Source organism: Loxodonta africana, chromosome 3, assembly GCF_030014295.1.
Source record: "Loxodonta africana isolate mLoxAfr1 chromosome 3, mLoxAfr1.hap2, whole genome shotgun sequence".
In the NCBI taxonomy this organism is placed as follows: domain Eukaryota; kingdom Metazoa; phylum Chordata; class Mammalia; order Proboscidea; family Elephantidae; genus Loxodonta; species Loxodonta africana.
In genome coordinates, this window is record NC_087344.1 from 51285234 (window position 1) to 51309237 (window position 24004).

At 48.4% G+C, this 24004-nt stretch overlaps 1 protein-coding gene across 1 annotated transcript; it reads right to left on the reverse strand.

The window, feature by feature from the left end:
• Positions 1-2251: 2251 nt before the first annotated feature.
• On the reverse strand, positions 2252-23073 carry LOC100677185 (spermatogenesis-associated protein 21). Its single transcript, XM_064279933.1, has 9 exons — positions 23067-23073; positions 19981-20587; positions 19486-19574; positions 16991-17128; positions 14121-14192; positions 13892-14009; positions 4812-4987; positions 3203-3384; positions 2252-2693 (listed from the first exon to the last, which is right to left on the reverse strand). Exons 1-9 carry the CDS (start codon positions 23071-23073, stop codon positions 2637-2639), a joined length of 1446 nt encoding a protein of 481 aa, XP_064136003.1. The 3' UTR covers positions 2252-2636.
• Positions 23074-24004: the final 931 nt, after the last annotated feature.

Below are 24004 nucleotides of genomic sequence, written 5' to 3' on the forward strand. Positions count from 1 at the left end.
TAGGTCTCCCTCTTCCCGCAAGGCTTGAACCCCCCAGGGTCTGTAGCGCTCCATCTCTGTTGATGGCACCAGCTCAGTAACTATACCTGGTGCCCTTCCTTTTTGAAATCAGTACCTTAGGAGCAATCCATCCTGAATAAAGTTGGGATGAAAGGAAAAGCTTTGCGTTGCAAAGATTGGTGATGACAGACTGGTTCGCCAGAGGCCTAGGCTACCCCTCACCCCTTTTTCCAGAGCAAGGGCCTGAAATGAAGGCATTTTTCCTCCGTCCCTGGAGCCGGGAGATTTTCTTTGCTCTTGAGGTGGAAGAGGCAAAGAGGACACTGCCCAGAGGACCTGTGTAACGTGTGCTCTCTGGCTCCTCTCAGGCTGTCTGGCCTCTTCTGTTGCACTGCGCCTTATCCCTCAGCCAGCCAGGCAGCCTCCTCACTCCCAACCAGCAGGTGGGTTTTGGAGTGGTTGGTATGACATTTTGCAATTAGGGCAGGTTGTGGTGGTGGCCGTGGTGGCCAAGGTGGCAAGCTAGGTTTAGCAGGCTCACTCTGCATGGTTTAGCCTTGCCCTGTGGGAATGGTAGGCCAGACCCAGCTGGTCATGTCCCACCACACCTCCCGTGGGAGGAAGGGCTAGCCAGTTGAGTCAGTGACTAGTGTATAACACAGCCTTAAAACTGTGTGAAGCCAGGAGATTGTGAGCAGAGCTGAAACCAGGCTCAGTCTGTGAGAGCCAGCAGGTGGTTGAGTCATGCCCACAGCTGTTTTTGAGGGGGAGTTACCTCAACAGTGGGCAAGGGAGAATGTTGGCTGCTATCTTTATAGTTCCACTGCCCTGACCAAGTTTCTGCATTCTAAAATGTGTAGTTTTGGCCATCCCTCATGTAATAGTGGTCTCTGCCCCAAGGCGAGATTGCCCCTTCAGTGGCAGAGGTAGGCCAGGTGGGAAGACCAGAGGTGCTGATTGCTCAGCCGTGGGGACCACCTGTTGCTTGGCCCCCTTCCCCTACTGGGAGACAAAGGGAGGGCTTACTGACTGGTGTGTGCAGACTGAGGGTGTGGCAAGGTCTGGTGCACCCACCTCCCTCTGGCCAAAGATGGGGCTCTGCCCAATGTGTGCGTGTCACACCCACCAGCAGTCATGCCCTGGCTTTCCAGACGGAGAGGTGGCAGGCAGAAAAAAGCAAACAGGAAACTGTTATGTTGGGGGAGGTGGGAGGGGAGATGGGAGAACGGTTTGGATTTGTTTTGTTTTGTTTTTGTAGTTGTCTGTAACTTTCCTTAAGTGCTTTTTTTTTTTTTTTTTTTTTTAAGTAAGCTGCAGGCTTTGGCTTGGAAAACCCCAGGGGGATGGGGGGCAGAAACTTGAGGCTGCTGCCCCTTTATCTGCCTTCACGGTACTGTCCCCTTCCCCCAGCTCCTCCGTGACCCTATAATCCAGGCCTCAGACCTTCCAGCTAACCGCTTCCCATGAGCCACTATGATGTCAGCCTATAACCAAAGGAGCTGGGGGTCCGGGCCTGGTGACCAACCCTTCTCAGCCCACTCAATCAGGGTGCTCCCCACCTGCAGGCAGGAGGCAACACCCTATCTGCTACCATCAGACCCTTCCAGAGCCCACCTCCCCTGCCCAGCCCTGCCCTGTCCAGCCCAGCCATACCCTGCTCTGCCCCATCTGGGCATGCTCTGCTCAGGGATGGGCCGGCGGGGCTACATCCAGCCTCCTTGGTAAGCAGAGACTCAAGAAACCTCTGGGGTCCTGCTTTCTGGTCGTGTGATCCCAGGGGTACGCATGAGCCCCTTAGGTGTCTGACCCGAACGGCATGGGAGGGAGGGCCGCACCCCTGCAGTCCTGTTCTGCTCGTGTAGCAGGCAGCTGCCCACCCCCACCCCACCCTGCACCGCGGGCTCCTGAGTTGGCAGATTAAGCATTTTATAAATTGTATTTTAAATACATGTTTTAAACTTGTCAGAACCTTGTCCTCATTTCAGTCCCTGGCCTGCTAACCTCTTGCTGTGGCTGCTTATTTAACCACCAGGGAAGCTACCTCTGCTTGGTCCCAGGGAGGGTCTGGGATGGTGCATGCAGTGGGGAACAAGGACTCACTCCTTTAGGATTCCAAGGGAAGAGACCTCTGGGTTCTGGGGCTCTGTTGATGAGAACGTGACTAGGCCGCTGCCTGCTTGTTCATAAGGTCTGCCCTTCAGGGGCTTGGCTCTTTCTCAGGCACTTGCCTGATGTTCACCACTCCCTTTGAGCAAGTAGGGCTCCTAATCTGAGGGGAGAGACCCCTATCTGAGGAGAGGCCCAGCTCTGTGCTTTGAGCGTCCACAGAAGGTAAAGACTTTCCACCTTGGAGGGCAAGGGGCAGCTCTAGCAGACACCCAGAGCCTGAGCAGGGCTTTGAGGCAAGTATTGCTTCAGGGACTCTCAGGCCTGAAAGGCTGGAGCCCGCCCTCTGAGAGCCAAATGGAGGGGTGAAGACCTGGAGGCCCTCCCTGGCACCAGGCACAGACACAGGTTCATGGTGTTTATTGGCTTATCAGGCCATGAAAACAAAATCCAGCAGCAGCCCCCTGCCGCAATGGAACTTCTAATCCACAGGCCTTGAAGAGCAGCCCCAGAGTCAGGACTCTGGAGGGTCAGTGGGTTCGAGCTGGCACAGAGCTGAACCACTTTTGGCTGTCAGAGCTGTGTTCCTTGGACAGAGGGGCAGGGCAGAAGGATAAGGATGTTTGGCCTCCCAACAGTCCATGCACCCAAGGGAAGAGGAGCCCCCCCAGAAGTGCTGGAGCCCACCATTAGTCTTCAGGGCCTGCCTCCAAGTCTAGTGCTCTTCCCCCAAGGTGCCTGGAAGGGGACTGCTGCCCGAAGCTTCCCTCAGCCCAGCTGCTGAGCTTGTTCCCACCACTCGTAACATGGACTCAGACTTGGGCAAAGGGGCTCAGAGTTCATCCCCCTGCATCAGAAAGAGGGGTAGTGCCCGCCTAGGAGAAGGACAGTACTGAGCCCCGGACACAGGAAGGCATAAGTGCCCTGGCTTCAGTGAAACCCTCTACTTCGCACACAGGTTTTTCCTTTTCTCTTGCCTGGAGCAAGCAGTCTCCCAGGCATTTCATGGAGGATGATTCCCTGGGGTTAGGCCAGGGGCCACCATGTAAGGAAGGAGCTGGATGGGCCTGGGATGGGGGCCTTGCTCCCTTGGCACCCACCTGCCTCCTTGAGGTCCCGATGGACAGAAGAGGCCACGTGTGTCAGGGCCCAAGTTGGTGGCAGTGTACTGGTCCAGCACATAATGGCTGCCCTGCTTCCGGCGGACTGTCTTCTTGTCCAGTCTTGGGCAGAGTGGGATGCAGGGCACCTGGGCATAGGGGCTCTGCAGGTTGGCAGCTGGCAAATGAGAAGGAGGCAGGAGAGGGGAATGCTTTAGGACATGCCCAGCCTTGCCACTTAATGAGCTGGGTGAGTTTGAGCAAGTCACTTAACCTCTCTGAGCCTCTGTAAGCCAGAGGTGATAGCAGTACTCACCTCACAGAGCTGAAGAGGAGGAAGATTAAAGGGATAATGTATGTAAAACACTTGGCTGAGTGAAGACTAATAACAGCTTAACAAGGAGCAAATCTCTCTGCAGTGGGTCCTGGCAGAGTCGGTAGGAACAACTCATGGACTTCAACTACCCAGCTCTACAGAGACTGGAAAGTTTTTAGCCCATCACTTAGCACAATATTTAAAAAAAAAAAAAAAAGCCAAACCCATTGCTGTCTAGTTGATTCCAACTCATAGTGACTCTATAGGACACAGGAGAACTGCCCCATAGGGCTTTGAAGGAGCGCTGGTGGATTCAAACTGCCAACTTTTTGGTTAGCAGCCAAGCTCTTAACCACTGTGCCACCAGGGCTCCAAACATAAAAAAAAAAAAAAAAAACTCATTGCTGGCAAGTTGATTCTGACTTATAGTGACCCTATAGGACAGGGTAGAACTGCCCCATCGAGTTTCCAAGGAGCGGCTGGTGCATTCGAACTGCCAGCCTTTCGATTAGCAGCTGTAGCACTTAACCACTGTGGCACCAGTGCTTCCACTCCAAACATAGGAGCCTAATAAATGGTACCTACTGTTGTGGGGAAGGAAACCCTGGTGGCATAGTGGTTAACTGCTACGGCTGGTAACCATAAGGGTCAGCAGTTTGAATCCATCCGCCAGGCTCTCCTTGGAAACTCTGTGGGGCAGTTCTACTCTGTTTATAGGGTCACTGTGAGTCAGAATTGACTAAATGCCAACGAGTTTGGGTTTTTTTTGTTGTTGTTGTTATGGGGGGCAGCCTTTCCCAGTGGAAAGAGCACAGGCTGGGGAGTCAGACCTAGGTATAAACCCCTCTTTCTGACACACGCTAGCTGTGGCTCTGGAGCCTTTAGCAAGTCACTTGAACTTCATGAGCTTTAGTTTGCTCATAATGGGGTAAATATGTGGTTATGAGGAGTACATCTAGCACTTCTGCAAAGGGCCTAACACAGTGACCCCAGTGAGTGCTCAGTGAAAGGTAATCTGAGATTGTTAATCTCTTTGTGGTTGCTCCTTTTTGAAGCTCTTGGGACCATGCTCCGGGCTAAGGCCGGAAGGGAGGGGGCCCGTGCAGGGCTCTACCACAGGGCTGGATGTGGGGTAGTGATTATAAACCCTGTTTTACTGTTTCGTGCAATTGAGCCCAAAGTTAGAGACCAGGAGGCCTCTCGGCACCTTGGTTCTGGCTGTGTGGAGGCCTGGGTAAAGGGGGCAGTGCTCCCAGCCCAGCCCAGCCTAGCATGCCCAGGACTCTCACCATAGTTCTGCTGCTTTAGTCGGCTCAGGATCCTCAGGACTCTTCGTTCTGGGACTTCAAAGTTGTCTACCTGCTGGGGGTTGTAAGGAAGCTTCTTCCGGGACCGCAGCCGGCCTATGGCAGAGTCTACCTCTCCGGCCCTGCAGGTGGCTTCCTTCAGCTTCTTCTGGTAATAGCTGTGGAGGGAGTGCCATCCAGCTCAGACTGGCCGGGTTGAGCTTGCACACATACCCCCGCCCCATGCTCCTCCTGATCCCCTGTACTGTCTGGCCAGCCCTGGAGCAGGAACACAAACCCAGGATTTGGGAGACTGGGTTCTAGTTCCAGCTCTGCCACTAACTTCCTTGTGAACATGGACAAGTCACTGCCCTGTTCTGGGCCTTCGTCACCCCTACATAAAATGAGGGGAAATGGTTATAAGTCATTAGACTTCTCAGAACTTCAGGTTTTCCCCGGGTAAAATAGGGATCCAGCAGCCCACGTGCTGTAAATAACAAGGATTAAATAACAAGGCCCTTCAAGCACTCAACACAGCATCTGGTGCACGGATGTTAGCTGCCACCGAGTCGGCCCCTGACTCATGGTGTGCCCGCGCGCAGTGGAACAACCGTCCAGTCCTGTGCCATGCCAATGATTGGTTATAGATCAGACTGCTGTGATCCATAGGGTTTTCACTGGGTGATTTTGGGAAGTAGCTTTTCAGGCCTTTCTTCATAGTCCATCTTGGTCTGGAAGCTCCCCTGAAGCTGTTCAGCATCATAGCAACACGCAAGCCCCACCAACAAAAGGGTGCTAGCTGCGCATGCGCTGGATTTCCCACAAGAAAGATGAGATACCACTGAACCACCATTTCCCTCGGTGCACACGTGCATGGGTAAGAGCTTGGTAAATGTTGCCTTTGATTTTTTCACAGATACTTTTACTTAGATGTGAGTGCTTTGTCAATCATCTGTGCAGTTAACTCCTGCTCATCTTTCCGATTTCAGCTCATAGGCCATCTCCTCCAGAAAGCCCTCTCTCCCCTCCTGCAGACTAACTGGCTCCCTGCTGTGGGCCCCTGATAACTTGTACTCACCCCAGTATAACCCATAGCCCACCTTATTTTCTGAACTCATTACTTGTCTTTTCCTCATGACATTGCAGTGCCATTCATTCATTCGTTCATCAAATATTCATTGAATGTTTACTATGTGCTGGCCACTCTTCTAGGTGCTTGGAAAAGAGTGGTGAAGGAAGTCCTTGTATCATAACCTCTTGACCCCTTAACACCAGCTTTGCCCAGGGACAACCTGACAGGGTCTCACCTCAGGCCTGAGCCTCTCACTTCCTGCCCCAGGGCTTCTCTGACGCGTGTGCACCCCAGAAGTGCAGGGGAGTTAAATGTGTAGGGGCCACCCTTGACCAAGAGAATTAGTAACTGAGGCATTCAGGCTTCCCCTTCTCCCCCTGACAGTCCTAATCTTCCTTTCTCAGGCTCCTCAGAAGATCCTGGGGGATGGGAGTGGCTGATGGGAGGAGTCTGGCTTAATAACACATCCTTGTGTTGGCTCTTCCTCCTTTTCTGTTTGCTTTCTCTCATTCCTACTCCCTTGGAATCACTTCCCAAATCACTTTAGTAGGAGAGTCAGACCATAAACAAATAAAAATAGGGCACCCTGTCAATAGTGACGAGTGTTCAGAAGAAAACTTAAAGCAGGGTGAGGGGTTGGTGCTGAGCGGCCATTTTGTTCAAGGTAGTCAGAGAAGACATTTGAACAGAATCCTGAATGAGGGGAGGAAGTGAGCCAAATGGGTATTTGGAGGAAGAGTCCTCCAGGCAGAGGGAATGGCATGTGAAAAGGCCAGGAGGTGAAAGAGGGCTTGGTGAGCTCTAGGAACAGCAAGAAGGCCAGAGGGGATATGAGGGAGAGAGGGAAGGAGCTATGGGCAGGGAAATGGGCAGGGCCAGATCATTGGGCTTTGTAGGCTTTGTAGCTACTCCCAAGTGTTGGGAAGCTCTTAGGTAACCAAAGGTTGAAGCTGGTGGCTCTGCTAGGTCCTCTGCCTATCCCTGGGGCCTAGAATTTGGGGTGTTTATGGGTCTCACACACAGAAGACAAATCCCAGAGCTCTCATATGGTGGGAGATTTGATCTAGACCTCTGTGTAAAACTAAGACCCCAAAAGACAACACCCTGATTAAAAACGAACTAGAAAATAACACTACCCAATAGGGGCGAATAGGATATGAGCAGAGTATGGGTAATTTTTGGATGATGATACCCTTGCTATGGGCTTTAATTCAAATATGTTGCTGATAAGTTGGCATAAGGCCGACCTAGGGAATGGTGAAACAATAAGTTAAAAGAAATTGGATGCCTGGGCAGCCTTGTGAAACACAGTTGTCTCCCTGTCTGGTTCCTCTGGACTGTTATCATGAGAGAAGTAAATTCCAATTTTGTTGGAACTATATAGTATAGTATATCAGCGTCTAATTCCTTAACTAATACACCGACCTAGGATTCTCTACCTAGCTAAACTAAAGATACTTGCAAGCTTACAAAATCTGAAAATGTTTTTCCTACCATGCATTCTTTCTCAAGAAGCTAGTGGAGGATATGTTTTTCAAAGTGAGGCCATAAACAAAAAAAGAAGAGGAAGAAATACACGCAGAAAACAAGAAATCTAAAACTGGAAAGAGGCAAAGGAAAATGGTAAAGGGATATCTGAGAATGGTAGTACAATGGGTATAAAGGACAACCAGACCAGCCTAGACTGAATCACTGTAGCTTAAAAGACAGACATTTTGAGGGCTAACATCACCATACCTGCTGTTGAATTACTGCCTTTCTTACCCAAAAAACCTACCCGGACACATGCTCCCATTAAAACAAAGAAGTAAACCAAGAAAGAGTAAGACACGTAATCCAGAATACAGAGAATCTGAATCAGAGCAAAAGAATAAAGAATTCCTAGGATAACAGCAGAGTCTCAGGATGATACCTCTGTGGCAGGCCTAAAAAGCAATTAATCAAAAAAAAAGGAATTCTCTAGAAGAGTGGAGGGCATGGTGAGGAGTAGGGTAGGGAACTGCAAGTGTTTGCTATGAAACTTTTCTATTTGACTTTTAAAGGACATCCACTTATTGTTAAAATTTTTTTTAATTAAGTCAAAGGATAGAAAAAGTTATATCAGTTGATTACTAACCAAAAGAAAGTTGATACAGCCATATTAATATCAGAAAAACTAGACAAAAAGCATTACTTGAGCCCTGGTGTCACAATGGTTAAGTGCTCTGCTGCTAACAAAAAGGTTGGCAGTTAGAACCTACCAGTTGCTCCACGGGAGAAAGACCTAGCTATCTGCTCCCATAAAGATTACAGCCAAGAAAACCCTATGTTGTTGTTGTTGTTAGGTGCCATCTAGTCGGTTCCAACTCATAGCGATCCCATGCACAACAGAACGAAATGCTACCCGGCCCCATGCCATCCTCAGAATCCTTATTATGCTTGAGCCAATTGTTGCCGCCAGTATGTCAATCCATCTTATTTACGGTCTTCTTCTTTTTCTCTGACCCTGTACCAAGCCTGATGTCCTTCTCCAGGTACTGATCCCTCCTGATAACATGTCCAAAGACATACTGCCCTATAGGGCAGTTCTACTCTGTCACAGGGGGTTGCTATGAGTCAGAATCGACTCAAAGGCAAATAACAGAGACACAAAGGGTTAATGTATATGATAAAATGTTCAATTCACTAGGAAATATAAAATTCTAAACTGGATATGTACCAGAATATATAAAGCAAAAAAGCTGATAAACTGCAAGGAAAAACAGTTCCACTATCACATTGATGATAATAAACAATAAGTAAGTAAATCAATGTGAAAGAACACTCTTCCTTACAGTAGAATGCCAACTAGTAAATGTAGATGAAATGATGGAGTGAGAAAATTACCATTTTGCAGCCAAGAACCATTAATGGATGTTAAAACTTATAAGTGATTATGAGCAGGCTATTTACACAGACTCAAAGTATTTCTCCACAAAAATACTTGTTAATTACAAAAGGAAGAATAAAACTTTACAGTGGTGAAATCTGGCAAAAATCACCTTAAGCAAATGACTAGATTAACATATAATGTGACAAACCACCAAAAACAGAACAAACCAACATCAAGTTTTTTCGAATGAGTACACTGAGGATTTCACGGTACTGCTGTAGTGTTCTGTCAGAAATGCATAACCTGAATCTAATCATAAGGAAACATCAAACAAATCCAAAATAAGGGATATTCTTTGTTATGGATTGAATCGTGTCCCTCAAAACTATGTGTTGTAAATCCTACTAGTGTTTTTAAACCCATCTGAGAATCGTTTTCTTTGTTATGTTAATGAGGCACTATGTATAGTGTGTGTCTTAAATCAGTCTCTTTTGAGACATAGAAGAGTAGATTAAGCAAGCAGCAAAAAAAAAAAAAACAGATGTAGAAGATACAAGCCACATGATTGCCAAGGAATCTAGGAGTGGAACCTGAAAAGAAACAATTTATAATATTAATAAAACAAAGGATAAAAACTACACTATCATATCAACAGATCCAGCCAATGCATTTGACAAAATCCAACATCCTTTCATGACAAAAACATTCAACTAAGAATAGTACAGAATTTCCTCAACCTGATAAAAGCCATCCACAGAACAACCCACAATGAACGTCATACTTAATGGTGAAAGCTTGAAAACTTTCCCCCCAAGATCAAGAACATGACAAGGTATCTGCTCTCACCACTTCTATTCAACATTGTACTGAAGATTTTAGTCAGGGCAATTAAATAAGAAAAAGAAATAAAAGGCATCCAGATTGGAAAGGAAGAAACAAACCTCTATTCACAGATAACACGATCTTATATATAGAAAATCCTAAGGAATCCACAAAAAGAAAACTATCAGAACTATTAAAAGAATACCAGGTTGCAGGACACTAGGTCAATATACTAAAATCAATTGTATTTCTATATACTAAAAAAATGACTAATCCTAAAATGCAATTAAGAAAAGATGCCATCTAGAGTATCCCTGAAAAGAATAAAATACTTAGGAATAAAATTAACGTGCAAGACTTGTACACTGAAGACTACCATACATTGTTGAAAGGAATTAAAGGGCACCTAAATAAATGGAAAGACATCCCAGGCTCATGGGTCAGAAGACTTAAGATTGTTAAAGTGGCGAAAAACAGAACAAAAAAAAAAACCACTTCCATCGAGTCCATTCCAACTCACAGTGGCTCTGTAGGCAGAGCAGAACTGCCTCATAGGGTTTCCAAAGCTGTAAATGCAGACTGTCACATCTTTTTCCCACAGAGTAGTTGGCGGGTTCGAAAGGTCGATCTTTGGTTGGCAGATGAGCGCTTTAACCACTGCACCACCAGGGATCCTTGTTAAGGTGGCAATACTCCCTAAATGGATATCTAGATTCAATGCAATCCCTACTGAAACCTCAGCTACTGATTTTTTAAGAAATTGACGAGCTGATCTACTTTACCCTCTACCAAGCACGTTGTTCTTCTCAGGGACTGGTCCCTCCTGATAACGAGTTCAAAGTACGTGAGGCAAAGTCTCGCCATCCTTGCCTCTAAGGAGCACTCTGGCTGTACTTCGTCCAAGACAGATTTGTTTGGTCTTCTGGCAGTCTATAGTATATTCAATATTCTTCGCCAATACCACAATTCAAAGGTGTCAACTCTTCTTCAGTCTTCCTTATTCATTGTCCAGCTTTCATTTGCATATGAGATGATTGAAAACACCACCATCGGGCATACCTTAGTCTTGAAGGTGACATCTGCTTTTCAATACTTCAGAGAAGTCTTTCGCAACAGATTTGCCCAATGCAATACATCATTTGATTTCTTGACTGCTGCTTCCGTGAGCACTGATTGTGGATCCAAGTAAAATGAAATCCTTGACAACCTCAATCTTTTCTCCATTTATCATGATGTTGCTTATTGGTCCAGTTGTGAAGCCTTTTGTTTTCTTTATGTTGAGGTGTAATCCATGCAGAAGGCTGTAGTCTTTACTATTCATTAGTATGTGCTTCAAGTCCTCTTCACTTGCAGCAACCAAGGCTCTGTCATCTGCATAACGCAGGTTGTTAATGAGCCTTCCTCCAATTCTGATGCCCTGTTCTTCTTCATATAGTCTAGCTTCTTAGATTATTTGCTCAGCATACAGATTGAATAGGTATGGTGAAAGGATACACCCCTGATGCACACTTTCCTGATTTTAAACCACTCAGTATCCCTTTGTTCTATTTGAATGACTGCCTCTTGTTCTATGTACAGTTTCCTCATAAGCACAATTAAGTGCTCCGGAATTCCCATTCTTCGAAATTTTATCTGTAATTTGTTATGATCCACACAGTTGAATGCCTTTGCATAGTCAATAAGACACAAGTAAACAACTTCCTGGTATTCTCTGCTTTTAGTCAACATCCATCTGACTTCAGCTACGATATCCTTCGTTCCGGATCCTCTTGTCCTTCTCTGAACCTGGCTTAAATTTCTGGCAGTTCCCTGTCGGTGTACTGCTGCAACTGTTTTTGAATTATCTTCAGCAAAATTTTACTTGTGTATGATATTAATGATATTGTTGAATAATTTCTGCATTCTGTTGGATCACCTTTCTTTGGAATGGGCACAAATATGAATCTCTTCCAGCCAGCTGGCCAGGAAGCTGTCTTCCAAATTTCTTGGCGTAGGCAAGTGAGCACCTCTAGCACTGCATCCATTTGTTGAAACATCTCAATTAGTATTCTGTCAACTCCTGGAGACTTGCTTTTCGACAATGCCTTCAACGCAATTTGGACTTCTTTTAATACCACCAGTTCTTGATCATATGCTATCTCCTGAAATGGTTGAACGTGAACCAATTCTTTTTGGTACAGTGACTCTGTGTATTCCTTCCATCTTCTTTTGATGCTTCCTGTATTGTTCAATATTTTGCCCATAGAATCCTTCAAAATTGCAACTCGAGGCTTGAATTTTTTCTTCAGTACTTTCGTCTTGAAAAATGCCAAGGATGTTCTTCCCTTTTGATTTTCTAACTCCAGGGTTTTGCACATTTCATTATAATACTTTATCTTCTCGAGCCACCCTTTGAAATCTTCTGTTCAATGCTTTTACTTCATCATTTCATCCATTAGCTTTAGCTACTCTACATTCAAGAGCAAGCTTTAGAGTCTCTACTGACATCCATTTTGGTCTTTTCTTCCTTTCCTGTCTTTTAAATGACCTTTTGGTTTCTTCATGTATAATATCCTTGATGTCATCCCAGAATTTGTCTGCTCTTTGGTCATTAGTGCTCAATGTGTAAAATCTATTCTTGAGATGGTCTCCAAGTTCCTGTGGGATATACTCAAGGTCGTATTTTGGAAATATAGTCTTACCAAATGATCCAGCTATTATGCTCCTGAGTATTTGCCCAAATTAATTGAAAATTTATATCTATACAAAAATTTGTACATGAATGTTTATAGGAGCTCTATTCATAATTGCCCAGATTGGAAGTAATCAAGATGCCCTTTGTCCTGGATTGAATCGTGTCCCCCCAAAATATGTGTCAACTTGGTTAGGCCATGATCCCCAGTATTGTGTGATTGTCTACCATTTTGTCATCTGATATGATTTTCCTATGTGTTGTAAATCCTACCTCTATGGTGTTAATGAGGCAGGATTAGAGGTAGTTAAGGAGGCAGGACTCAATCTATAAGATTAGGTTGTGTCTTAAATCAATCTCGTTTGAGATATAAAAGAGAGAAGCCAGCAGAGAGACAAGGGGACCTCATACCACCAAGAAAGCAATGCCAGGAACAGAGTGCATCTTTTGGACCTGAGGTTCCTGCACTGAGGAGCTCCTAGACCAGGGGAAGATTGATGACATGGACCTTCCCCCAGAGCTGACAGAGAGAGAAAGCCTTCCCCTGGAACTGGCATCCTGATTTCTGACTTCAGGCCTCCTAGACTGCGAGAGAATGAATTTACCTTTGTTAAAGCCATCCACTTGTGGTATTTCTGTAATAGCAGCATTGGATAACTAAGACACCCTTTAATAGGTGAATGGATAGACAGATGTGTACATCTATGCAATGGAATATTATTCAGCCATCCAAAGAAATGAGCTGTCAAGCCACAAAAAGACAGGGAGGAATGTTAATTGCATATTTCCAAGTCAAAGAAGGCAGTCTGAAGAGGCTACATACTGTATGATTCCAACTAGATGACAATCTGACAAAAGCAAAAGTATTGAAACAGTGAAAAGATCAGTAGTTGCCAGGGGCTCTGAGTGGGGATGAGGGGAGGAGAGGGGAGAATAGATGGAGCACAGGGCATTTTTAGGGCAGTGAAACTATTCTCTATGATACTGTAATGGCAGATGTGTGACAGTGTAACATTTGTCGAGACCCACAGAACTGTTCAACGCAGAGTGAGCCTCAGTGGAAACTATGGGACTTCGGTTAATCACAATGTATCAACACTGGCTCATCAATGGTAACGAATGTACCACATCAATGCAATATGTTAACAATAGAAGAAGCCATGGGCAGAGGGAAAGGCAGTATGGGGAACTCCCTCTACTCTCTGCTCAATTTCTCTGTAAACCTAAACGGCTCTAAAAAAAAATAGTCTATTAAAAACAGAAAGAAGGAGGGAAGAAGAGAGGGAGGGAGGGAGGGAAGCAGGGAAGGAGGAAGGAAGGAAGAATTCCTCTTGTTGCTCAGGTTGCTAAACCAGGAGGTGTGAGTATAGGGTTGCCAGTTGCCATCCTTCCCACTGTAGGGAGAGCCTAGCTGAACTTGAAGCCAATACACCAAGATGGGCAGAAACAAAGGCTTATTGGTATCATTTGGTCACCTGTATCTAGCCATTCCTGAAGCCCTGACCAGTTATGTGAGCCAATACATTCCCTTTTTGCTTAAGCCAGTTTTATTTGGATTTCTTTCACTTCCATCCAAAAGAGTTCTATCAAAAGACTTCATTTACCAAAATGCTAGGTTTTACCTCTGTGTCTGCAGCCCTCCACCCCCAACAGCCAGCCCCACTCACTTAGTGATCTCCTCTAAGGCTGCCTCCGGTAAGGCCAGCATCTCCACCATCAGGGACAGGATCTCAAAGAGCAGAGTGTGGGGGTTCGGAGGAGTTATGCCCGTCAGGACGTTCTGTTCTGGGGACATGGATGGTGGCTGCCATTACCATTTGGCAGCCCCGGATGCCCATCCCCACCACGCCTGGCCCCTCTCCCAGCTCCCATTGCTCTTGTCTGGTCCCTGCTCACCCACAGAGCAGAAGAAGCGTTTGGTGTCTGTCATCACGGCCAAGAAGTCTTTGAAGTCCACGTGACCATCTCCTGTGGAGGCCAAAGAGTAAAGGGACGGACAGGGGGCTTTTGGATCAGGCCCAGGCATTTGAACCCAAGCATGGCTACTAACATTTATTCATTGGGTCTGATTATAAAAGCAACAGCTATTCAATACAGAAAACTTGGTGCACAGAAGAAAGTAGAAAGTAAAAATTAAAACCTCCTGGGTTAAAAGCTACCAGAACTTGGGTCCTAAAGGCCGCCAATGTGGGTTCATAGTCCAGCCCCACCACTTACTAGCTAGTTGTGTGACCTTGGGGAAATCTCTTAACCCCCTGAGCTTTAGTTTTCTCATCGACAGGGTGAGCGTGATACTAACACCTATCTCATGGGGGATAAAATGAGGCAAAGCGCTTAGAGCTAGGGCTTGCATATAATACATGCCCACTAACTGTCAGTGACTACGAGTACTGCATGAGAAGATGTACCCAAAAGATGTTCACCATGGCCTTCAAGGCCCTACAGGATCCACCTGTTAACCTATCTCTCCAGCCTCACCTTGTGCCAAGCTTCTCTGACACTAACCTGCTTTCCCACCGGAGCCAAATTCTTTCCTGCTTCAGGGCCTTTGCATATGCTGCTTCCTTTTTCTAGAATTCTCTCCACCACCCTCCAACTCCTTCACTTTGAGTAAACATCCTACTCATGCTTCCCAATCAGCTTGACCCCATCACTTCCTCAGAGGTGGACTAGACCAGGCCAGGTCACCCATCAAGTGCTCTCGTGAAACCCGCTATGCTTCTACCACGTGGGAGCCAGGTCTATTCTGCATTGTGTCTCCAGGGCTGAAAACAGGTAGACCAGATGCCATTGAGTCCACTCAGACTCATGGTGGCCCAATGTGTGTCAGAGCAGAACTGTCCTCTGTAGGGTTTTCAGTGGCCGATTTTCAGAAGTAGATCACCAGGCCTTTTTTTCCATGTGCCCCTGGGTAGACTTGGAGCCTTGGTGGTGCAGTGGTTAAGCTTGGCTGCTAACCAAAAGGTCAGCAGTTTGAGCTGCTCCTTGGAAACCCTATGGGACAATTCTACTCTGTCCTACAGGGTCGCTATGAGTTGGAATCGACGCGACGGCAACAGGTTTGCTTTGGTTTGGTTTTTTTCTGGGCGGACTCAAACCTCTAACCTTTCAGTTAGCAGCTGAGCGTGAGCCGTTTGCACTACTCAGGGATTCCATAGACAGGAAAAAAAAAATTTTTTTTTTTTGACAGGTAGGTGCTTAGTAAATGCTCTCTAAATAACTTGACGAATGAATGGTCTCTGATCCTCAAAACAACCCCGTGGGGTGCTTAGTTATGCTCATCCCAAATCACAGATGTGGCCTGAAGCACACTTGCCCAGGGCCACACAGGGGCAGAGCTGGGCTGAGTTCCTGGCTTGTGTGTGAAGAGTGGCACCTGTGCAGTGATGGATGAAGGAGCCCAGGTCCCACACAGGCCCGCTGCTGCCCCTGTCCCACCACTTGCCCTGCGCTGTTCTCTTTGCACAGGTTATTCCTGCCACTAGGGAGATCCTTCTTCCTTTTTCTCTCCCTGCCTAACTCCTGCTTAATCTTCCACAACTCAGCTCAGGCATCACCTCCTCCAGGAAGCCTTCCTTCCTGAGCCCCTCCTCTAAAAAAAAAAATAGGCCATGTTAAATGCTGCTTTCATCAGAGCCTCTCATTTCTGTTCTGGTCTTGGCCCTGTGGCAATAATTGCCACATGTCTCTGCCCTCCATGCCCAGCATGGGAATGGGTGCACAATAGACATTTAATAAATACTTATTTTTTTTTTATTGGATGAATAATAGTACCAGTGAAAAAAAAGAGTTGTTATTGAGTTGATCCCAGCTCATGACAACCCATGTGTGTCAGAGTAGAACTGTGTTCCATAGGGTTTTCAGTGGCTGGTTTTTCAGAAGTAGATCACCAGGCCTTTCTCCCAAGGTGCCTCTGGCTGAACTTGAACTGCTAACCTTTCAGCTAGCAGCTGAGTACATTAGCCAATTGTACCACCCAGGGATTCCATGAATAATATTAGCAGCTTGTATTCCTGGGTGCATTTCGTGTACCAGGTACTATGTTCAGTGCTTTGCTTGGATTATCTCATTTAATCTTCATAGCAGCCCAGTGAGATGGCAGTGTTATCGGCCCTGCTTTACAGATGAGGAAACCAAGGCTTACTGAACTTCAGGGATTTGTCCAAGGTTACCCTGCTGGTAAAATGAGTGACTGAGACACAGAGGAGCAGCCGATGGAGCATGCACAAGGGCCTGAAAGGAAGGGATCTCTGGGATCACCCCCATCCTGAGGATGGGGGCCAGGTCTTTGTCATCTCTAGGTCCCCAGAACCCTAGAGGTGCTCAGGAAGCACTAACCCCTGGGGTTAGGGACCAGGTGCATAATCTGCAGGACCCAGTGCAAAACCAAAATGCAGGGCAGGGCCCTTTGCTCAAAGATGAAGAATTTCTAGATGGGCAACAGCAGAGCGTTAGCCAGCACCTTAACGGTAGCCCGTTGCTGTTGAGTCAATTCCGACTCCTGGTGACCCCATGTGTTTCAGAGTAGAACTGTGGTCCATAGGGATTTCACGGCTGTGACTTTTGGAAGTAGATTGTCAGCTCTTTCTTCAGAGGCTCTTTTGGTTAACAGCCAAACGTTTACCTGTTTGTACCACCCAGGGAGGGCAAACCAAGCACATGGCCCTTCTAAGCATGGGGACCCCAGTGACCGCACAGGTCTCACGCCTGTGAAGGTGGCCTTGCCTGGGGCTCAGAGTGAAGCCCACCCCCCACTGATCCCTCACCGTCAATATCAGCACTCATCAGGGCATCTTCCACCTGGGCCGGGGTCAGCGAGATGCCCACTAGGAGCAGGGTGCTCTTCAGGCTCTGTGCATCCACCTCGCCAGGGCCATTGAAGATCTCAAAGTAACTGCGGAAGGCTGTGGAGAGGGAGGGTTACGGGGGGAGAGGGTGTATCTTGTTTCCTCGCTCGTCACTGCCCGGCACTGCCACCGTGTCCAGGTGGAGGGGCTGTTGCTGTAGTTGTTAGGTGCCATCAAGTTGATTCCAACTCATAGCAACCCCATGTGACAGAGCAGAACTGCCCCATAGGGTTTTCTTGGCTGTAATTGTTACGGGAGCAGATTGCCAGGCCTTTCTTCTGTGAAATCATTGGGTGATTTGAACTGCAAGCCTTTAGGTTAGCAACTGAGCGCTTAACTGTTGCACCACCAGGGCTCCTTCAGATAGTGGGGCAAAAGTCACCAAAAGAGCAAAAGTGGAAGAGGACGATCCCCTTGACTTCCTCCGCTTGCTCTACTCTGGGGCCAGGACAAGGGTTCAGCTGGTGTGGCAAAAAAGCTAAGCTAACAAGTGACCTTCGCTTAGCATCAAGAACATACCCCTACCATGTGCCAGTCACTGTGCTGGGCTCTTTATAGCCATGTTCTCATTTATTGCTTACGACAACCTCATAGAGTAGAATATTTATCCCCTTTGCAAAAATGGAGAAACTCAGGCTCAGAGGGTGAGAGACAGACAGGTCTTTCTGACTCTAAGACTGTGCTGTTAACCTTAGTGCTCTGGATGGATATGGCTTCTAGGACTAGAGCAGAGGGCCAGGAAGGATGTCCAGCTCCTCTGAGCCTCGATTTCCTCATCTGTAAGTTGGAGCCTTGGTGGCTAAGTGGTTAACGATTGGGTTGCTAACCAAAATGTCAGCAGTTTGAATTCACCAGCTGCTCCTTGGAAACCCTATGGGGCAGTTCTACTCTGTCCTGTAGGGTTGCTATGAGTCGGAATCGACTCGATGGCAACAGATTTTTTTTTTTTTTAAGATGGACATAACAGCCACAACCACACATAGAGTTGCATTAATTCAATGCTGGGTAATTTATAGACTCCGTGTTGACCAACAGAGCTGAAATCAGGGGAAGAAGCAGGGCTAGGATTAGGGTTGGGACCTGCCATGGTTAGGCTCTCTGAAAAAGGGAGAAAATGGAACAACTCTAAAAAGCAGATGCAATCATCCAAAATGCTGAGCAGAGCAATCAGCTCTTTCCTTCCCAGAGAGGAACTGGTAGTCACGGTGGGAACCCTGAGTCCCTATGTCAAGGTGGCCTGTTGTTCATGAACTCTGTTGATGGAGGCAGGGCAGTGGGGATTGTATTTAGAAATCAGACCAGGCCAGTTGCCATTGAGTCGATTCCGACTCATGGTGACCCTATGTGTGTCAGAGTAGAACTGCACTCCATAGGGCTTTCAATCACTGATTTTTCAGAAGTGTATCTCCAGGCCTTTCTTCTGAGGCATTCTGGGTGGACTTAAATCTCCAACCTTTCAGTTAGCATCTGAGCATGTTAACTGCACCACTCAGGGAGTCCATACTTAGAAAAGCACTCCCACACCCATACACACACCAAATGACTAGTTTTAATGCTAAAGGAGCGAACTTCAAGGATCCTAGAGAGCCAAAGAGAGCGTTCAGGGAAGGTTAGAGAAGAGCTATCTGGCCAAGAGAGTCATAGACTTCGGGGAGGAGCGTAGGATTGGAGGGACAATGTACCCTCACTCTTCTAGGGCCAGAGCAAGGTTGGCTGGGGTGGCAGTGTGGACAGACGGGCTGATCAAGCAACCTTGGAGCCTGTGTGCAGCAGAGGGAAGACTCTTCCTCTCAGGACGGCAGGGGGCGGGGGAGGAGGGCAGGGGTCAAGAGGCCAAGCACCATGGACACTAGAGAGTGGAAGGTTTCCCGCCTCACAAAGCATGGGTGTGCAGAACTTTTAAATTGGGGGGAGTGGTGGGATGCAGTGGGAAATGGGGAACCTGTCCTGGACAAGCAGCCTTGCTGAATGGTTGAGGGGCTGTCCATGAATGGCAGGGGACCCCAGAGATTTGTCTCCCACTGAGGCTGCCTCAGAAGAGGACCAATAGAGCAGCCTTGGGTTGGGAGAGGCAGGAACATCTCCAAAACCTATAGCTCTTGGAAGGGCTTGCTTCACATACCTAGAGAGCGGCAGCTCTTGAACTGGGGAGAGCACAGCTGGAGTCAGAACACCCAGCTTGTGTTCCGGCTTTCCTACCCAGCAGCCTCATGAGTTCGGGTCAGCCTCCTACCCTGCACTGTCTCCCCAGGCTAAGTGCAGGTAATGCCCGTTGGGTCCACTGCACAGGGCTGTGGTGAGCATCGCTGGGAGGCTGTGATATGATCTGTCAATTCACTCCCCCCCATCCCTCTCCAGGCCTAGAAACCCAAAGGAAGGCCTGGGGGCTCTGCCTGAACCAGGCCTGCCCTCACCTTCTTCTTGCTTCAGGGTAAGGTGCTCCTCGGACCTCTCCTCCCAATGCTGACTCAACTTCAGGAGGCTGCGCTCCTCCTGTTCCTGCCTGTGGAGGACAGAAGCCTGGCCCAGGGCACACATCCAGCCTCCACCCCTGCCACCAACACTAGGAGAGCGGGAAGGGGAAGCCAGGGCAGAGGTCATCATGGGAACAACCCTGGAGAGGCTTTGGAAGGTCAGGAGAGTCCAAGAGTGACCAGAAAATGGAGGCCCAGAGAGACACCACGGGGAAGTTAGACAGAGAAAGGGGCTCAGAGATGGGAAAAGAGACGGAGGCTGGAGATAAAGAGGAAGCAGAAGTGAGGAGACTGAGAGGGGGCCACGTGGAGGGAAAGGACAGGTGCAATGCCAGGGACAAGAGGCTGGAAGAGCGAGACACCAGGGGCGCTGGGACTCAGGCTTTCATCAGTGGGCCTGTCAGGGGTGGGTGGGTGAGCCGGAGGGGGTCCTACCTTGCCTTAGCGTAGCTCAGGCTCCTCTCATAGCTCTGGTGCAAGAATTCCGCCCTCCTCCAGGCCAAGGCCGTGCTGGGGGCTGACAGCCCTGGGCTGGGCCCTGAGGTCAGGACTGGAGCTCCCATAGGAACAGACACTAGCCCAGGGGCAGGTGGCCGGACCCAGGACAGGGCCACCGGAGGGGCAGAGGTCAGGCTTGGAGTCAAGGTCAGAGGCAGTCTGGGTGCTGAGTTGCTGACAGGGCCTGAGGTAGGCACGGGAATCAGAGTCCTGGGCAACTTCCGGGCTGGTGGGGCCCGGGCCTTGGTGGCCCTCCTATGTGTTGCCTCCTCCTCCTCCTCCACCTCCAGCAGGCACTTCATGAAGCCCTGCCAGGGATTCCCAAAGTTCTGGGGCCCAATGGCCACCATGGACTCCCGAGGCTGCCTCTGCACATGGTCCAGCTCCCTCTTCTCTCCAATGTCCCTCACCTCCTGGGAACAGGGAACAGGGGAGCCAGGAGGCCTCTGACGAGCCAGGCTGCCCACGGAGCTTCTCCCTGCCGCCCACTCTTCAGGGCTTCTCACGCCACCTTCTTCTCTCCCAGCCCCCGGAGGATGTGCCCCTAATCTCACACATCACAGTTGGCTCCCCACCCAGGCCCTACGGTCTCTCTCCCCCTCACTGATTCTTTGGCTACATCCCAGCTCTCAGTCACACCACTCGGTTTATTTCATTCATTGCCATTAGCGCAACCTGCAGTGGCTTTGTTCACACATATTGTTAGCCCAATGATCAGAAGGTAAGCTTCATGAGGGCAGGGCCGTGTCTGCCTCTTCTATCCATGTATACCCAGCAACTAGAACATAGCAGGCACTCAGTGAATTCCTGCTCATTCATTCAGCAAATGCAGCCACCTTCTGGTCTGCCTTCCTTCCCATGACAGGGATAGGAGGTCCAGGCCAGGCTTCGCAGACTCCAGGCCAGCCCTTCCTCCAAATCAAAGACGCTGCTCTTGAACACTCTCTTCTAGCATTATGAGTTTTACTTTCTATAGCAGATTCCTCCCACCAACATATAAATGTGCTGTAATATCTTTCTTCTATTAAAAAACCAGCCCCTTCTGACTGCACGAATCCTGCCACTGCCATTCTAGTTCTACGCTCTCCTTTAGAGCAAAATCCCTTGAAAGAGTTGGCTGCACTTGGCTCTACTTCCTTCCCTTTCTCTCTGGAACCCATTCCAATCTGGCTTCTGCCCACCACTCCCCAAGTTGCTCTTGCCAAGGCCAGGGCCAGGTCTTTGCCCTTATCTCAGTCGGCCCCTCAGTAGTGCTGGACACAGATGACCGCTCCATCCTTCTGGAAATATTTTCTTCTCTAGACGCCCATCGCCTCACTGGCTACTCCTCCCTGGCTCCTTCCCTGGCTCCCCCTCACTCCTGCTCCACTTCTAAACAGTGGGAAGGCCCAACGGTTTATCCTCAGATTTTCTCCTTCTCTGTATTCACTCTTCCTCTAGATGTGATCTTCTGCCCGTAACTATTTTTCTCACGTTTACGTCTCCAATCCTGACTTCTCTGTCCTTAACTCCAAATGTCCTCCTTGACATTTCTTCTTGGGTATCTAGAACATGGCCAAAGCAGAATCCTCTCACCTGCCCCTTCCCCAGTGTCACCACCTAGACCTAGAATTCCCCTGGATTCCTGTTTCTCCCACCCACTTCACCACCCTGCAGCCCATCAGCAAGCCCTGTGTGCACCATCTCAAAAATGTATGCCAAGCCTGAGCGCTGCTCTCATCTCTCCTGCTAGCGCTCCAGTCAAGTCAGACCACCATCTCCTGTTCAGTGTGCAGCCGTAGTATCCACATTTGGCCCCCACCCAATTTCATTACCCACTCAGCTGCCATATCAGTGTGTTTCCAACCTACGTTCACTCTCTTCGATGGCTTCCCGTGACACTTAGAATTCACTTCAATACCCTCACTCTGGCCTTCGAGGCTCTGCACCATCTGTCCCCTGCTATGCCTCTGACCTTCTCTCCCACCCTCGCCCACCCCTCACTGTGTTTCCCTACAGTGGCTTTTCTGCTGGGCTTGGTCCTGACAAGCTCCAAGCTTATCTCCTCTATGCTTTCCTCCCAGACTTGTCCAGGGCTCACTCCTTTTTGTCACTCAGGTTTGACTCAAGTGTCACCTCCTGGATCACTGAGCACTCCATCCAAAGTGTCTACCACTTGCCTCCAAATCACTCACTGCCCCCTTATCTGGCCTGATTGTTTGCTGTTGTTTTTGTGTTTTTGTGCCTTGAAGTCCATTCTAACTCATAACAACCATAAAGGACAGAGTAGAACTGCCCAGCGTGGTTTCCCTAGGCTGTAATCTTTATGGGAGTAGATTGCCAGGTCTTTTCTCCCACAAAGCTGCTGGTGGGTTCAAACCACCAACCTTTCGGTTAGCAGCCGAGTGCTTAACCATTGTTCCACCAGGGCTCCTTTCTACAGTGATACTGTGTATTTATGTGTCGGCGTGGTAATGGCCTCTGCCCTCCAACTAGATAGTAAGCTCCATTCACCATTAAGTCTCCAGCACCACAACTGTCCATGGCACATTGTTCTCACTAAAGATGGAGGAGGGGTTCCTCTCTGATTATTTCCATTTTCTCAGTTGTGTCTCAGAAGTAAGGTAACATAAATAAAGCGGTTATGGAAGAACTCAGCTAATGGCAGTGTCGGAAATAATTACAGTTGTGTATTCTGCAGTCCAAAAGGGAGCCCCAACTTTCCTGAATTGAAGGACATACACGAATACACAAACATCAATACACAAGCAGCCCTGGGACTCTCCACTCCACTGTGATGGCGGCTCAGGTGGTGACCCGAGGGCTATAGGGCTCTCTCTGCTCTGTCTCCTATCTAGCCTCTGAGCCCCAGGGGCAGGGATGTGGATGTTTCAGAGCTCCCTCTGTTTCAGGACCCAACACAGAGTTTTGCTCCCAGCAGGCACTCAGCCAAGGCCCTGGTGTCTTTCCCTTGTTTCTCACCCCCCTCACAAGTGGACTCCTCCCTCTGCCTTCCCTGGAGCCCTTCCTGGCACCATGCGTACTGTGCATGCTGCCGGACTAACTTCCCTGCAGTTCTTCTTTGTTATTACCCTGCTCCTGAGCCTGCAGGGGATCCCTATGACTTTCGGACTAATCCCTCCATCTGTGCAACACATGCTCACAATCACAGGGACACAGGGATGCATAAATGGCTGCTCTCAGGGGGCTCCCAGTCTAGTATTTATTCTTAGGCTCAGCCTTATGCAAAATGTTAAGTGGGACATTGCAGTGCCAAGTCCAAACACCTCAAGCCAGGCCTGGAGCTTTATATTATGGGCCGACCTAGCTTTCCAGCCAAGGGCAGGTGGGGGAATGTCCACTATATCCAATATTCTTTCCCCACTGGGCCCATCTTTCGGTTATCACCCCTTGCTCTGTGTCATTCCCATCTTCATACCTAGGCCTCCTCCATACCTAGGCCTGCTGTCTGGGTCCCCTTTCTACCTCTTGGTTCAGTCCAAATTCTCTCCGCCTTGCATGGCCTAATATCAGTCCTCCTCCTCGAGAAAATCTCCCCTGGTGGCTCCAGGGCTCCTTCCCTGAATGTCTGCGGTATTCCCTAACAGGGCCAGAAGTCTGAACCCTCTCATCTCTGCTTCATACAGCTGGTCCCATGATCCTCAGAAGCAGGGTGCAGCCTCCCGGCTTTCCTTGTCCTCCCATCCCAAGCACAGGATCTGTTGTGCACTAGACACTCTGTACAAATTCATGGAATCAAATTGTGGCTGCTCCTTTCCTCTTCCCACGGTATCCAGCCCAGACTATGTGAGTGGTGGGGAGGGGAAGAGGAAAGAAACACACACACACAAGGAATATGACATGTTTCTCACCAGCCCAGAGAAGAGCCTTGTATTATTCCCATGTATTCAACAAATTCATATTGAGTGGCTACTACGTGACAGGCATTGTTACAAGCACAGAGCATACAGTGGTGAATAGA